Here is a 16,974-nt window from a genome sequence, read left to right on the forward strand (position 1 = left end):
TTCTCCAAAAACATAGTTAAGTGTAACATAGATGTTCAGTGTTTGCAAAATAGTTCAATTATAGACAGTATTAAGAAACTTCATATGAATATCATTTTTTTTTTTTTTTTGAGAGGGAATTTCACAACTTGTTGCCCAGGTTGGAGTGCGAGGGCACCATCTTGGCTCACTGCAACCTCCGCCTTCTGGGTTCAAGCAATTCTCCTGCCTGAGCCTCCCGAGTAGCTGGGATTACAGGCGCCTGCCACCACACCTGACTAATTTTTTGTATTTTTAGTAGAGATGGGGTTTCACCATGTTGGCCAGGCTGGTCTTAAACTCCTGATCTCAGGTGATCCACCTGCCTCAGCCTCCCAAAGTGCTGGGATTACAGATGTGAGCCATCACACCTGGCCATGAATATCATTTTCTTGTCTTGTCTTTGTCTCGTCTTTGTCTTGTCCCGTCCCATCCCATCCCATCTTACAGAGTTTCGCTCTTGTTGCCCAGGCTGGAGTGCAATGGCATGATCTTGGCTCACTGCACCTCTGCCTCCTGGGTTCAAGCAATTCTCCTGCCTCAGTCTCCCGAGTAGCTGGGATTACAGGCATGCTCCACCACGCCCGGCTAATTTTTTTTTTTTTTTTTTGTATTTTTAGTAGAGACAGGGTTTCTCCATGTTGGTCAGGCTGGTCTTGAACTCCTGACCTCAGGTGATCCTCCTGTCTTGGCCTCCCAAAGTGCTGGAATTACAGGCATAAGCTACTGTGCCTGGCCATGAATATCATTTTTTGATAATAGGTATGGTTGTGATCTATTGCAGACCATTTAGTCCATTCATGTTCAAACAATTGAGACAGGCATAAAGTGTACACTTTCTCTGGTAATGTTAAAAATGTGAGTCCAAGGCCAGGCGTGGTGGCTCACACCTGTAATCCCAGCACTTTGGGAGGCAGAGGTGAGAGGATCCCTTGAGCCTTGGAGTTCAGGGTTCACGCCTGGGCAACATAGTGAGATTCTGTCTCTGTATTTAAAAAAACGTATATATAAGTCTAATACCTATTAATAAACATAAAATCATTTATAAACAAAACATTAATAATGTACTTCTCATTTTTCTGACAAGTCATATTCCAGAGAGACTCTGTGAAAGTAAAGAAGGTAGTCAAGGTGAAGAAACCTTCAGCCAGATTCCAGATGGTTTTCTGAACAAGAAAACTCCTGGAGTAAAACCGTGTGAAAGCAGTGTGCATGGAGAAGTTGGCATGGGTCCTTCATCCCTTAATAGGCACATCAGAGATCACACTGGACGTGAACCAAATGAATATGAGGAATATGGAAAGAAGTCATATACACGTAACCAGTGTGGACGAGCCTTGAGTTATCATCGCGCTTTTCCAGTACGTGAAAGGACTCATCCCGGAGGAAAGCCCTATGATTGTAAGGAATGTGGAGAAACCTTTATTTCTCTTGTAAGTATTCGAAGACACATGTTAACGCATAGGGGAGGTGTACCTTACAAATGTAAGGTGTGTGGGAAAGCCTTTGATTATCCCAGTTTATTTCGTATACATGAAAGAAGTCACACTGGAGAGAAACCTTATGAATGCAAGCAATGTGGGAAAGCCTTCAGTTGTTCCAGTTACATTAGAATACATGAAAGGACTCACACTGGAGATAAACCTTATGAATGCAAGCAGTGTGGGAAAGCTTTCAGTTGTTCCAAGTACATTCGAATCCATGAGCGAACTCACACTGGAGAGAAACCCTATGAATGTAAACAGTGTGGTAAAGCCTTTAGGTGCGCCAGTTCTGTTCGAAGTCACGAAAGGACTCACACCGGAGAGAAACTTTTTGAATGTAAGGAATGCGGGAAGGCTTTGACTTGTCTTGCAAGTGTTCGAAGACACATGATAAAGCACACTGGCAACGGACCTTATAAATGCAAGGTGTGTGGGAAAGCCTTTGATTTCCCCAGTTCATTTCGAATCCATGAAAGGACCCACACTGGAGAGAAACCCTATGATTGTAAGCAATGTGGGAAAGCCTTCAGTTGTTCCAGTTCGTTTCGAAAACATGAAAGAATTCACACTGGAGAGAAACCCTATAAATGTACAAAATGTGGGAAAGCCTTCAGTCGTTCCAGTTACTTCCGAATCCATGAAAGAACTCACACTGGAGAGAAACCCTATGAATGTAAGCAATGTGGGAAAGCCTTCAGTCGATCCACTTACTTTCGAGTACATGAAAAAATTCATACTGGAGAGAAACCCTATGAGAACCCTAGCCCTAACCCTTCAGTTGTTCCAGTTCTTTCGTGAGCATGAAAGGAGTCACATAGAGAAACCCCATGAAAGTAAGAAATTCGGGAAAGCCTTCAGTCCTTTCTATTTCTTTCAACTATATGAAAGGATTCACAGTGGAGAAAGACCCTGTGAGATAATTGGCTTTAAATTACGAGAGACTTGTGATAGGACAGTAAAACCTAGAGTTGGAGTTAGATCTCTGGATTGTGTTACGTCAGTGTTGGTAGGTTAGGAACTAGATTTCCCAGAATCCATTCCATTTGTGATTCCATGATACAATCCACCAGTAACCGATCTTAACATGAGATTTGGAAGTAAGTTAAGAAGGCATTAGTCATGGTTTGGAAGCACCATACAGGGAGACAGCCATGTGAATACAGGCTGTATGGACACCTGCTTCCATCCCATTTTCCTGCTTCTTTGGGTTGCCAATCAAGGGTATCCTCAAAACGACTTAACTTTAATTTTCTTGGAGGTGATATGTTTCCACACAGGTCTCCAGAAGCCCCACGTTGAATATCCATCCACACTTTGGTTTTCCTTCAGACATTATTATGTGTGTACTAGGCAACTAATTCAGACTGTCCTGGTTGGGAATATTCTGTGATGCTCTGACTCCCCTAGTCTGTAGACTGAATTGGCATAAGGTCTAATTTGTGTAGTAATCACCTTTGTTCATACTAGTAGTGACTGTATTCTTGACTCAGCCTGATAGCTACTATGCTGCTGTCAAAACCAACCAGAGGGGAGCTTGTTCTTCTGCTGTACTGTGCAGTGACTGGCCTCATCCAGGACTTTGATGTGAGAATAAGCACTTTCCTCTATCAGGAAATTTCAAGTGTTTCCTGTTACCCATAGCTCAATGTAATGCCTCAGTTCATTTTCAGTTGTTTGATTATATGTGACTAATACGTATTTTTTATTCAAACAAGACTTCTGTACATGTTTCTTCAAAACAGTTTATTAACTGTCTTCAGTCTTGGATTACATCAAGTTTATAATTTTGGCAAATTGTTAAGACACTGTGAAGTCAGCGTTAACCATGTGCATACAACTTAAGGAATTTTTTCCTCCTCGTGTAAATTTTACTTTTCATGCTTAGTTTCAACTTTTATCTTCATAGTAATTTCTTATCTACTCATAATACCAAAAGTTAAGTCATGCTGTTTTGTGTGCTCTCTTGCTAAAGACTGCAGAGACCATACCTGTTGTCAAAGAGGGTGTAATAAATTGTAATAATAATCATGACTACAAACCATAAAGGACTGTGTGATGTATCAGTAAGAGGGTGCTCAGAAGAGTTTCTTACAGGTTTTGTGCTTGTTATAGGTTGGTTGATTTCTTTTTTTTTTGATATAGAGTCTTGCTCTGTTGCCCAGGCTGGAGTGCAGTGGTGCAATCTCAACTCACTGCAACCTCCACCTCCCAGGTTCAAGCAATTCTCCTGCCTCAGCCTCCAGAGTAGCTGGGATTTCAGGTGCGCACCACTATGCCCGGCTAATTTTTGTACTTTTAGTAGTGACGGGGTTTCACCATGTTGGTCGGGCTGGTCTCGAACTCCTGACCTCATGATCCACCTACCTCGGCCTCCCAAAGTGCTGGGATTACAGGCATGAGTCACTGCGCCTGGCCAGGTTGATTGATTTCTATTCAGGGAAGCAAGATGATTCTCTGTATTTGATGCAGTGATGAGGTAAACTTAATTCTAAACTGGGTAATCATAATTGTTCTTATCCAGAAGGGAAAAGGAATGGAGTGGAGGTAAACGTAATTCATGAGAAATACCACTCAGTCATATTAGTGAGAAGAGGGGAATTTTGGTCATGTTTATGATTTGGAGCATGCTGTCTTTCACCAGTTTTAAAGACATGGTTACAGAATGCCCTTTTTTTGTCTTGATTGATCATAGCCACGAAGGAGCATGGTCTCACATTGCTGGTGTCTGACTTGTTTCTCTCCAACAGCCTAAGACTTGGCCTTGCAGTGAGGGGAGGCTGGCTCCTGGACTTGTTTACCAGTTTTTGCCTTACTTATTCTCTGAACACTGAAGTATTTCCTGTGATGTACTGGACACTGTTTTCCATTATGTACCTCAGTTAAAATATGTAAATTTACTTCTTAGCAAGCTATATAATACTTTTAAAAAGCTCCTTTATGAGTCTAATGAGACTAATATATCTATGCAAATTTTTGGAATGCAAGCCTAGGAAGGAACAAAGTCAGCATCAATATTCCAACCAAGCCTTTCTTGCTCCGATAATATGCTTTTGTTTTTTTGTGTGTGTTTTTGTTTTTTTAGACAGAGTTTCACTCTTATCACCCAGGCTGGAGTGCAGTGGCGCAATCTTAACTCACTGCAACCTCTGCTTCCCGGGTTCAGTGATTCTCCCGCCTCAGCCACCTGAGTAGCTGGGATTACAGGTGCCCACCGTCACACCTGGCTAATTTTTTTTCATATTTTAGTACAGATAGGGTTTCACCCTGTTGGCCAGGCTGATCTCAAACTCCTGACTTCAGGTGATCTGGCCGCGTCAGCCTCCTAAAGTGCTGGAATGGATTATAGGTATGAACCACTTTCCTGGCATATATGCTTTTGCTTCTAATTTATCAATAGGCCTCTTATGCCAGCACTACAGAGTAAAAAGCAACATGCAAAAGTCAGCTTTTTGTCTGTACACTTCCATGGAACAATCCAATCACTTCATTGAAGGTGTCCAGCAAGCTCTTGTTGAGAAAATCCCTGTTGAAACTTCTCAGTGTCAAAAGCCCAGGTATCACAGGATAGAGTAAATCAGCAACCAAACCATGACTGTATGTGGAGATGGCATATTCAGCCCCAGATAATGTATTCATATGAGTGAAGGGTGGAGTCATTGCCTGTCAGATTCTACAGTCATTTGGATTAGAGAGGGCAATACAGAGTTAGGTGCTACTGAATCCAACCACTGACTCCTCCCTCAAAGGCAACACCCACAGTGATAGTGTGGGCCACAGAGTAGAAACCCCACCATGAACATGACTCCAAATGTGATTTTGCCCAGGATGCAGGTGCTGTGTTGGGATGGCCAGTGAAGGTAGGGGACATTGGAAGCACAGGGTGAGGGAGATGAACAGGATACAGCTGAGCCTGATTATTGGCCTTGACTGTGGGAGTATCTTGATGCTTCACAAACACCCGAGAGGACATTATAGCACAGGCTCAAAGAGTGTTCATAAACCAGAAGGCCACCACTTTTGGAAGGCAGTGATGTGGCTTTCTGTTTGAGTCCTGATGCTCTATTTACAGCATACACTGTTCTTCATCTGATTAGAGAAGCAATGCTGGCCAGGCACAGTGGCTCACACCTCTAATCCCAGCACTTTGGGAGGCTGAGGCAGGCAGATCACCTGAGGTCAGGAGTCCAAGACAAGCCTGACCTGCCTTGGACCTATTGGACTGAACAAAGGGGAGCAAACGCAGGAATAAAAGACAAGAGACAAAAGAGTATATTTGGAAGAAGGGTTGGGGGGCACCTTGCCTCTAGTGGACAAGGGCCCTGAGCTTTACACAGCCCTCCGTATTTATTAGGCAAAAGAAATAGCAAGAAAAGCAGAGGTGATTGTCGGGTAATTGTCAGTTGGCCATTTGGTTCACAGCAGGCTTGTGAGACTGCATCCTTTGGACAAAAGGCACTAATTTTCTCAGTAGATAACTTCAAGGTGCCCGGTGCCAGGGAGTGATGTCCCTCAGCAAACCTTTTGGTGGCAGGGCAGTGAGTTTGCCCACATCCTGCATTCATGATAAACAGTTTGCTGTTTGATCCCATATAGACTCCAGCGGAATGCTGAGTTGGTCACGTCCCACGGGCCTTCGGCTCCCTGCATATCCCCCTTTTTGTTTATGTATTAATTGAAAGAATGTAAGGCCAGGCTGAGCAGCTCTCATTATCCGATTGGCGGTCCATCCAATTTTACCGAAAACGTAGCATTAGAACTGTGTTGTGACTCTGTTAGGCCTTCTCTCTGTCTTTGCACTCAGGCTCAGCTGGCTCATGGCTCTTACTGGAGGGACCAGGCCCATGGTTGGCCACCCTGGGTTCCTCCCATCTGCTGTTCCCAGGGTCGCACGCACCTTGAGGGCACCCACACGGTTTGTCCATCTCCTGTAGAAACACAAGCACACCCTCTTCCCCAAGTCAGTAAATCCACTGGACTTTTCCATTGTCCTTCTTCCAGGGATTTCCATAACACTTTCAGATAAACTTTCCTCTTTTCCTCTAACACTTGCCAATGTCTTTCTGCTGGAGTCTTATCATCTGGACCAGGAGTCAAAAATTTAAAGTAAATAAGGCTAAATGTAGTCTTGATTGAGGTGGTAGTTGGCCTCCTATACCCCCTTTTTGTTTTTTCAACATGCGTTGTAATGTTTGATGTGCCCACTCTATAATGCTTTGTCCTCTAGGATTATAAGGAATTTATTTCTATTTTATGGGTTATAGCCCAAGCTGTCAGAAATCCTGGTGTCCTAGCCCTTTTCTATATGTTTTTTTTTTTTTTTACTATATTTTTTTTACTATATGAAAAGCATGGCCAGTATAAGTGTTAGTTTTTAATTGTTTAGGTATTCCCATATGAGCAAATGATGACAGACAATGTCACCGTACATGACAGCTGTCTCACCTGTTTGGCATGTAGCATGCAGCATATGAGAATAAGTGAAATAAATTAAGTAGTTCTGGGTCTAGTGTACTTTTTTTTAAAAATATTTTTATTATACTTTAAGTTATAGGGTACATGTACACAACGTGCAGGTTTGTTACATATGTCATGTTGGTATGCTGCACCCATTAACTCATCATTTACATTAGATATATATATATATATATATATATATCTCCTAATGCTATCCGTCCCCCCTCCCCCACCCCACAACAGGCCCCGGTGTGTGATGTTCCCCTTCCTGTGTCCAAGTGTTCTCATTGTTCAATTCCCACCTGTGAGCGAGAACATGCGGTGTTTGGTCTTTTGTCCTTGCGATGGTTTGCTCAAAATGGTGGTTTCCAGCTTCATCCATGTCCCTACAAAGGACATGAACTCATCATTTTTTATAACTGTAGCAGTTTCTATGCGACTGGCTACATTTACAACATAAGCTGAATCACAGACAATGTTGATAGGATCTGAAGCTGTGAGCTGTAAAAACCTGAATGACTGCAATTAGCTCTGAATGTTGAGCTGAAACCCCAGAGGTCATTATTGTTTTGGGACCTTTTTGGAATAACAAATACTGGAGAATTCCAGGGGCTAACTGACTTTTCTTTTCTTTTTTTTTTTTTGAGGCAGAGTCTCGCTCTGTCACCCAGGCTGGAGTAAAGGTCTACCTCCCGGGTTCACACCATTCTCCTGCCTCAGCCTCCCGAGTAGCTGGGACTACAGGCACCCACCACCACGCCCGGCTATGTTTTTTGTATTTTTAGTAGAGACAGGGTTTCACCGTGTTAGCCAGGATGATCTCGATCTCCTGACCTCGTGATCCGCCTGCCTCGGCCTCCCAAAGTGCTGGGATTACAGGCGTGAGCCACCGTGCCCGGCCTGCTAACTGACTTTTCTATATGTCCTGCGTTCAATTGCTCTTTTACCAACAGATGAAGTTCATCTAGCTTCTTTTGTGTTAGGGGCATTGATCCACCCACGCAGGTTTGTCACTGAGCCATTCTAATGGTAAGGCAGTGGGCAAAGGAGAAATATCAAGTATCAATGACCCCCATCAGAAATCCTGGTGTCCTAGCCCTTTTCTATATGTTTTTCCAGTTACTGATATCGGGTTAGGATTTCATTGTAGAAATTTCCCTAAACCTTTTTCACTCTGATATCCTATGTTCTTCAGCATTTTAAATCCTGGGTTATCAAAGTTTTCATTTGTAAGTCTCCTATCCCATGCTGTAAGTAAGTCTCGACCCCGTAAATTGATGGCTATATTTGCAACATAAGGCTGCAAAGTCCAGAGCGAGCTTAAAGTTGTAAAAGTTCTTAATAAATAAACAGAGTAACCTGATAGGCCGGGCGCGGTGGCTCACGCCTGTAATCCCAGCACTTTAGGAGGCCGAGGCGAGCGGATCACAAGGTCAGAAGATTGAGACCATCCTGGCTAACACAGTGAAACCCCGTCTCTACTAAAAATACAAAAAATTAGCCGGGTGTGGTGACGGGTGCCTGTAGTCCCAGCTACTTGGGAGGCTGAGGCAGGAGAATGGTGTGAACCCGGGAGGCGGAGCTTGCAGTAAGCGGAGATCGCGCCACTGCACTCCAGACTGAGTGACAGAGCGAGACTCCGTCTCAAAAAAATAAATAAATAAATAAACAGAGTAACCTTAGCTCTCTAAGTGCTAGTAAACTCAGATCGAGTGATTGAATTATGTGGTCTCTACTAGCCTGAGGCTTTTCCATGTTTACCAGACCCATCAGTAACAGTGTTAAAGCATTAGGTATGGGGGAGTGCAATACCGCTTCGAATTGCCTTTTACTTAAACGAATCCTGATGATAATCAGGGTCATAACTTAGCATTTGGACTGCATTAATCATTAAGATTGCTAGCTGAAATAAGCAATAAGTTTAAAAAAATCTGAACGCATCTCTAGAAGCAGAGACTTAAATGATATACTTTAACCATGTGCTTAAAGCCACGGGTGGAATAGCTTAAATCTTGTAATTGAGTTTTCCGGCTGACCAAGTTTATGGACTTTAATCTGGCAGTCTTGAAAACAGTGACTCACTGGCTGGGGAACTCAATTTAGGACTCTTTTAGCAAGTACAAATCACACTATCTGTAATCAGTGGGTAAGACAGTCATTCATGCATAAGTTTTCACTACAGTTAACTTTTCTTCACTTTCCGAGAAGGACACAACATTTTTACCTTCTAATTTAACAAATATCATTTAATTAGGTTTAAAGTTCTCCTTTAAAGGATAATGTGTGGTTTTACATGCCTAGCTTTTAATTACTCATTAACTAATTCGTGGGCCCTCTGTAATCTCTTTGCCTTCAGAGGTTACTGTTTTACTTAAATTGAATTTGGAAAGCTACGTCAGGGGTACGAGAGAGATAACAGTGGCCATTATTAGAAAAGAGGTTTTTCAAATTCTTACGTTTTACTTAAATCTTAGCAGAGAATCATAGTCTGGGACATACGTAACACATGAAATTTTGCTGTGGGCTGCCCACAGAGCCAGAGGGCTGCGGTGCAGGTCCTGGGCGGCGGCCGCATTGTACTTCCTCAGGTTTTGCCTGTGTCTGCGCGGCTCCCTCCCTCCTTTGCCGGGGGTGGGTCATGCTGCCCGCCTGGGCGGACCTTGTCGGCTTGGTCGCCGCGAGCTTTTCTGCTGCTGAGCCTTTTCTTCTGCCCACCGCTTGCTTGGTCGCGCGGTTTCGGCTTCTAATGCCTTTTTTCTTTTTTTTTCTTGAGACGGAGTATTTGCTCTTGTTGCCCAGGCTGGAGTGCAATGGCGCGATCTCAGCTCACCGCAACCTCCGCCTTCCAGGTGCAAGCGATTCTCCTGCCTCAGCCTCCCCAGTAGCTGGGATTACAGGCACGGGCCACCACGCCCGGCTAATTTTGTATTTTTAGTAGAGACAGGGTTTCTCCATGTTGCTCAGGCTGGTTTCGAACTCCCGACCTCAGGTCATCTGCCCGCCTTGGCCTCCCAAAGTGCTGGGATTACAGGCATGAGCCATCGCGCCTGGCCTTTCTTATCTTTTTATAGACATACACCTGCTTGCCTTGCCGATTTTGCATTACTGAGCAGGTTAAGAGCTCTCCTTCTAATGCTGCCTGCTTAAGACAGGGACTGATAGCTGTAGCGTATCCTCTGTCCTTTTTCCTATCTATTGGAGGAAGAGGCTTAGGTAAGACCTCTGTTTCCTCCTTGTTATTTTGGCCCAGTGATATTGGGGCTGAGGGAAGAGAAGGTGATAAGGCAGGTGACGTTTTCTCCTCCTTCCTCTTTTTAGGTTCTTCTGTGTGTAACTGAGCCAGGACTGCTCTAATTAAAGCCCATAACGTTAAAGATTTTACTGGGACCTGACGCCTTTGCACCTGATGTTGTTTAAGATTTCTCCCCACTCGTTCCCAGAGTTCTAAGCCTAGCGTTCCTTCTTCCGGGAACCATGGGCTTTGTACTCCATTATTGACCACACTAGTTTTTAATTCCTTCAACAACTTAAATTCTAGTGGGGTGTGTTCATGAATAAACTGCTGTGGATTATTTGAATCGGGCCTTACGGAAATAGGAAAAGCGCAAGGTCCTAAGGGCTCTCCAGCTATGGCAGCACAGTGTAAAATTCTTTGTATTGGGGTCTGTATTTCTGCTACCGAAGGAAGCGGTACAGATGTTTCAGCAATTGGAGGAGGCGATATAGGCCAATTTTTATCCTCCCTCACCTGTTGTTTATTTTCAGTTGGCGCTGTGGGTGGGACAACAGATTCTTTCAGATTTTTAGACTCAGCCTGCTGTCCCGCAGAATAATAAGGAGATAATGGCAGAGGCACAGTATGAACTAAACTCCAAGTGGAGAAAACTGAAGAATCAACTTTAAAACCTTTTTGATGAGCCTGTTTTAATCCTTCTCCTGCTCTGTCCCAATTTTCCACATCAAGAGTGTCTGTCTGTGGAAACCATGGGTGATGCGTTAATAACCGTTTGTGGCTTCTGCAGGAGGTTAGTTAGTGCCTGCGAATTAACCTGAGCTCCAGACTGTCTCAACAGAACTTTAAGCAAGTGCACATAAGGTTTTTCTTCAGTAGACAAATTTTTCCCCTTGTTACCCTGATTGAGAAAACTTCCCCTTCCCAATACTTCTTTAAAGCACTGCCCCCAGTACATCTTTAGGGCACTAGCCTTATATACGCTACCGGCAGGCTCGTCCTGGAGTCCCCGTGCATCTTGTCAATTTCAGTTCCTCTGCTCTAGCAGACCTTCTTCGTTCACGTCCTCGTAGTCCCGTGTTCGGACTGTCGCCTGTTTGAGTGCCACTTATAGAGCTCCCGATCCTGTCGCTGTTTGGGGTGCCACTATGTAACTCGCACGGACCTAGGGAGACTGAACAAAGGGGGTCGAACGTGGGAATAAAAGACAAGAGACAAAAGAGTATATTTGGAAGAAAGGGTGGGGGCGGCACCTTGCCTCTAGTGGACAAGGGCCCCGAGCTTTACGCAGCCCTCCGTATTTATTAGGCAAAAGAGATAGCGAGAAAAGCGGGAGTGATCGTCGGGTAATTGTCAGTTGGCCGTTTGGTTCTGTTTGGTTCACAGCAGGCTTGTGAGACTGCATCCTTTGGACAATAGGCACTAATTTTCTCAGCAGATAACTTCAAGGAGGCCAGTGCCAGGGAGTGATGTCCCTCAGCAAACCTTTTGGTGGCAGGGCAGTGTGAGTTTGCCCACAACGTGCATTCATGATAAACAGTTTGCTGTTTGATTATATAGGCTCCTCCGGAATGCTGAGTTTGTCCTGTCCCAGGGGTCTTTGGCTCCGTGCGCTGACCATCATGGAGAAACCCCGCCTCTACTAAAAATACAAAATTAGCCAGGTGTGGTGGCATATGCCTGTAATCCCCGCTACTTGGGAGGCTGTGGCAGGAGAATCGCTTGGACTCTGGAGGTGGAGGTTGCGGTGAGCTGTGATCACGCCATTGCACTCCAGCCTAGGCAAAAAAAGCGAAATTATGTCTCAAAAAAAAAAAAAAAAAAAAAGAAAAAAGAAAAGCAACGCTGCAGTTTGTAAGTTTCAACAATTTAGAATTAACAGTTATTTTGGCAATCTAAGACTCATTCTTCATTCTGGCTGCAGTCAGAGCTACGGATAGGGAATGTCACACATATTTTTAAGGTTATGTTGTCTTCTACGTTAAATGGGTAAATGGAGTACATTTCCACTTTGTGTTTCCATATGCAATGGAAGGCCAAGGCAGCAGAATCCCTTGAGGCCAAGACTTCAAGACCAGCCTGGGCAATATAGTCAGACTGTGTCTCTACAAAATATTTTTTAAATTGTGTATATAATTTATGAGATTCCAGTGTCATGCTGTCAGCTAATATTAGGAAATTAGTAGGTGTGACTGTGGTATTCTGGTTATAAGAAATGCTTCAATTTTTTTCTTTATTTTATTTTTTTTTTGAGACGGACTTTCGCTCTTCTTGCCCAGGCTGGAGTGCAGTGGCGTGATCTCAGCTCACTGCAACCTCTGCCTCCTGGGTTCAAACGATTCTCCTGCCACAGCCTCTCAAGTAGCTGGGATTACAGGCATGCGCCACCACACACAGCTAATTTTTGTATTTTTAGTAGAGACGGGGTTTCACCGTGTTGGCCAGGATGATCTCCATCTCTTGACCTCGTGATCCGCTCGCCTCAGCTTCCCAAAGCACTGGGATTACAGGCATGAGCTACTGCGCTCAGCCTTTTTTTCCTTTTTTTGTTTTGAGACGGAGTCTCGCTCCGTTGCCCAGGCTGGAGTGCAGTGGCGCGATCTCGGCTCACTGCATGCTCCGCCTCCTGGATTCACGCCATTCTCCTGCCTCAGCCTTCCGAGTAGCTGGGACTACAGGCGCCCGCCACCACACCTGGCTAAATTTTTGTATTTTTAGTAGAGACGGGGTTTCACCATGTTAGCCAGGATGGTCTCGATCTCCCGACCTCGTGATCCGCCCGCCTCAGCCTCCCAAAGTGCTGGGATTACTTACAGGTGTGAGCCACCATGCCCGGCCTTTTTTTTTTTTTTTTTTTTTTTTAACAGTCTCGCTCTATCACCCAGGCTGGAGTGCAGTGGCGTGATCTCGGCTCACTGCAACCTCCGCCTACCAGGTTCAAGCGATTCTTGTGCCTCAGCCTCCTGAGTAGCTGGAATTATAGGCGTGTGCCACCATGCCTGACTAATTTTTGAATTTTTGGTAGAGATGAGGTTTCACCATGTTGGCCAGGCTGGTCTCAAATTCCAGACCCCAAGTGATCTGCCTGCTTTGGCCTCCCAAAGTGCTGGGATTACAGGTATGAGCCACTGTGCCGGCCTCAGAAATGCTTCCATTCTTGAGATGTGAAAATTGGCTTTTTAGATATACATTAAAAAAAAAAAATAGAGATGGAGTCTTACTATGTTGACCAGGCTGGTCTCGAACTCCTGGCATTAAGCAATCCTCCCATCTCGGCCCCCCATAGTGCTAGGATTACAGGCATGAGTAACCACACCTGAGATGTTTTATATTTGCAGTTTTTAATAAAGCAAAGTCAAAAAGGACAATTTTTAGGATAAATGACCTTAGGTTGAAAACATTTTTATTTTCAAGGAAAAATTTGTGAATTCATTCCTGTACCAAAAAATTATATCCAGTTCATTTACTACAGCATGAAATTTTATTGAAAAGATCTTAATAATTTCAAATGTGAGCAGCAGTTATTTTATTCTTTCCTTTCACTTACTGTCTCCCTGAGTTTCTTTTCTTTTTTATTTATTTATTTATTTTTTGAGACGGAGTTTCACTCTTGTTGCCTAGGCTGGAATATAATGGCGCGATCTTGGCTGACTGCAATCTCCGCCTCCCGGGTTCAAGCAATTCTCCTGCCTCAGCCTCTCAAGGAGTAGCTGGGATTACAGGCATGCATCACCATGCCCGGCTAATTTTGTATTTTTAGTAGAGACGGAGTTTCTCCATGTTGAGGCTGGTCTCGAACTCCTGACCTCAGGTGATGCTCCTGCCTCAGCCTCCCAAAGTGCTGGGATTACAGGTGTGAGCCATCGTGCCCGGCTGGATCTTTTACCTACCATATAGATAAAACCATGGTCAAAAGTGATACAGAAGCAGGCGGAGCAAGATGGACAAATAGAACCCTCCAGTGATTGTTCCCCCAACAAGAACACCAAATTGAACAGCTATCCACACAAAAAAGTAACTTAGGCCAGGCGCGGTGGATCACACCTATAATCCCAGCAGTTTGGGAAGCTGAGGCAGGCAGATCACGAGGTCAGGAGTTCAAGACCAGCTTGGCCAATATGGTGAAACACCGTCTCTAGTAAAAAATACACAAATTAGCCGGGCATGGTGGTGTGCACCTGTAGTTCCAGCTACTCAGGAGGCTGAGGCAGGACAATTGCTTGAACCCGGGAGGTGGAGGTTGCAGTGAGCCGAGATCGTGCCACTGCACTCCAGCCTGGGTGACAGAGTGAGACTCCGTGTCAAAAAAGAGAAGAAGAAGAGGAAAAAGAAAGAAGAAGAAGAAGGAGGAGGGGAAGAAGAAGAAGAACCAAACATCAGCTATGCAATCACAGTACCTGGTCTTATATTAAGTAAAGAGGCACGGAAAAGGGTGGGAAAGCAGCCTTGAATTGCCTATGCTACCACTTTCCCATCCTCTTGCAGAAGCCACATGGCACAGAGAAAGAATCTGTAAGCTTGGGAGAGGGAGAGCACGGTGATTGTGGGACTTTGCATTGGAACTCAGTGCTGCCCTGTCATTAGCAGAAAGCAATATGGAGCAGAACTCAGCCAGTGCCCATGGGAGGAGCGTTTAGATCAGCCTCAGCCAGAGTCAAATTGTCCGTCCCAATTGCCAGAACCTGAGTTCTGGCAAGCCCTGTCACCATGGGCTAAAATGTTCTGGTGTCCTAAAGAAACTTGAAAGGTAGTCAGGGTCACAAGGATTGCAATTCCTGTGTAAGTCTTGGTGTTGGGTGGGCTTGGAGCCAGTGGACTTGGAGTGCACACGACCTAGTGAGACACTAGCTGGGGTGGCAAAGGGAATACTTGTGCCACCACTCTCCTGACCCCAGGCAGTACAGCCAGCAGCTCAGGGAGAGACTACTTCCTTCTACTTGAGAAGAAAGGGGAGAGTAAAGAGGACTTATATTGCAACTTGGATGCAAGCTTAGCAACAGTATAATAGGGCACCAGGCAGAGTCGTGAGGCCTCTATTCCAGGCCCTAGCTCCTGGACATTTCTAGATACACCCTGGGCCAGAAGGGAACCTACTGCCTTGAAAAGAACCCGGTCCTGGCAGAATTCATCACCTTCTGAACCCCTGGGCCCTGTGTGATCAGCAGGGGTAGCCAGGCAGTACTTGTATGGGCCTTAGGTAAGACTTAGAGCTGTACTGGCTTCAGGTGTGACCCAGCACATTTCTACCTGTGGTGGCTACGGGGAGAGATTCCTGCTGCTGGAGGAAAGGAGAAGGAAGAATAGGCCAGACGCAGTAGCTCATGCCTGTAATCCCAGCACTTTCGGAGGCTGAGCCCAGGAGTTCAAGACAAGCCTGGGCAACATGGCAAAATCCCATCTCTACAAAAAATACAAAAGATAGGCCGGGCGCGGTGGCTCACGCTTGTAATCCTAGCACTTTGGGAGGCCGAGGCGGGCGGATCATGAGGTCAGGAGATCGAGACCACGGTGAAACACCGTCTCTACCAAAAATACAAAAGATTAGCCAGGTGTCGTGGTGTGCACCTGTAGTCCCAGCTACTTGGGAGGCTGAGGTGGGAGAATCACTTGAGCCCAGGAGGTCAGGGATGCAGCGAGTCAAGATTGCACAACTGCACTCCAGCCTGAGAGACAGAGCAAATCCCTGTCTCAGAAAAACAAAAACAAACAAAAAAAAAAAACAAAAAAACTTCTGTACAGCAAAAGAAACAGTCACAGTCAACAAAGTGAAGAGACAACTCACAAGATGGAAGAAAATATTTGCAAATGATCCATCTGACAAGGGATTAATAAACAATATATGGGGAGCTCAAATACCTCAATAGGAAAAAAATCTAATAATTAAAATTAAACATGGGCAAAATATCTGAATAGACATTTCTCAAAAAAAGACATAAAAATGAAAATCAGATATATGAAAAGGTGCTCAACATCATCAGAGAAGTGAAAAGACAACAATACCGTATCATCTCACCCCAATTAAAATGGCTTTTATCCCAGAGAGAGGTAATAACAAATGATGGCAAGGATGTGAAAAAAAGAGACCCTTGTACACTGTTGGTGGCAATGTAAAATAGTAAGCCACTGTGGAGAACAGTTTGAAGGCTCCTCAAAAATCTGGAATTAGAATTACCTATGATCCAGCAATCACATTGCTAGGTATATTCTAAAAAGAAAGGAAATCAGCATATCGAAGAGATACCTGCACTCTGATGTTTATTGCAGCACTATTCACAATAGCCAAGATTCAGAAGCAGCCTAAGTGTTCATCAAAAGATGAATGGATAAAGAAAATGTGGTACATATTGGCTGGGCGCGGTGGCTCACACCTGTAATCCCAGTACTTTGGGAAGCTGAGGCAGGCGGATCACGAGGTCAGGAGATTGAGACCATCCTGGCTAACACGGTGAAACCCCATCTCTACTAAAAATACAAAAAAAAATTAGCCGGGCGTGGTGGTGGGTGCCTGCAGTCCCAGCTACTCAGGAGGCTGAGGCAGGAGAATGGCATGAACCCGGGAGGTGGAGTTTGCAGTGAGCCGAGATCACACCACTGCAGTCCAGCCTGGGTGACAGAGTGAGACTCCGTCTCAAAAAAAAAAAAGAAAATGTGGTACATATACACAGTGGAGTACTATTCAGCCATGAAAAAGAATGAGATCCCGTCATGTGCGACATCATGCATGGAACTAGAAGTCATTATGTTAAGTAAAATAAGCCAGGCACGGAAAGGCAAACTTCACATGCT

The 16,974-nt window shown here is 44.6% G+C and overlaps 1 protein-coding gene across 3 annotated transcripts in view; it reads left to right on the top strand.

Annotated features, from left to right (window-relative positions):
• LOC116478511 (zinc finger protein 627-like) overlaps positions 1-16,974 on the top strand; it is a 57,092-nt gene that overhangs the window by 21,157 nt on the left and 18,961 nt on the right. Inside the window, exon 1 of one of the 3 annotated variants that reach the window (XM_058424836.1) lies at positions 1,829-2,175. The exons of the other annotated variants lie outside the window; for them this stretch is intronic. Within the exon in view, the coding sequence (XP_058280819.1) occupies positions 1,972-2,175 (204 nt within the window). The 5' untranslated portion in view covers positions 1,829-1,971. Of the gene's footprint in view, positions 1-1,828; positions 2,176-16,974 lie in introns of those variants that run through there. 3 annotated transcript variants of the gene reach the window in all.

The sequence above is a fragment of the Hylobates moloch genome, unplaced genomic scaffold (genome assembly GCF_009828535.3).
Source record: "Hylobates moloch isolate HMO894 unplaced genomic scaffold, HMol_V3 SCAFFOLD_12, whole genome shotgun sequence".
NCBI classification, from domain to species: domain Eukaryota; kingdom Metazoa; phylum Chordata; class Mammalia; order Primates; family Hylobatidae; genus Hylobates; species Hylobates moloch.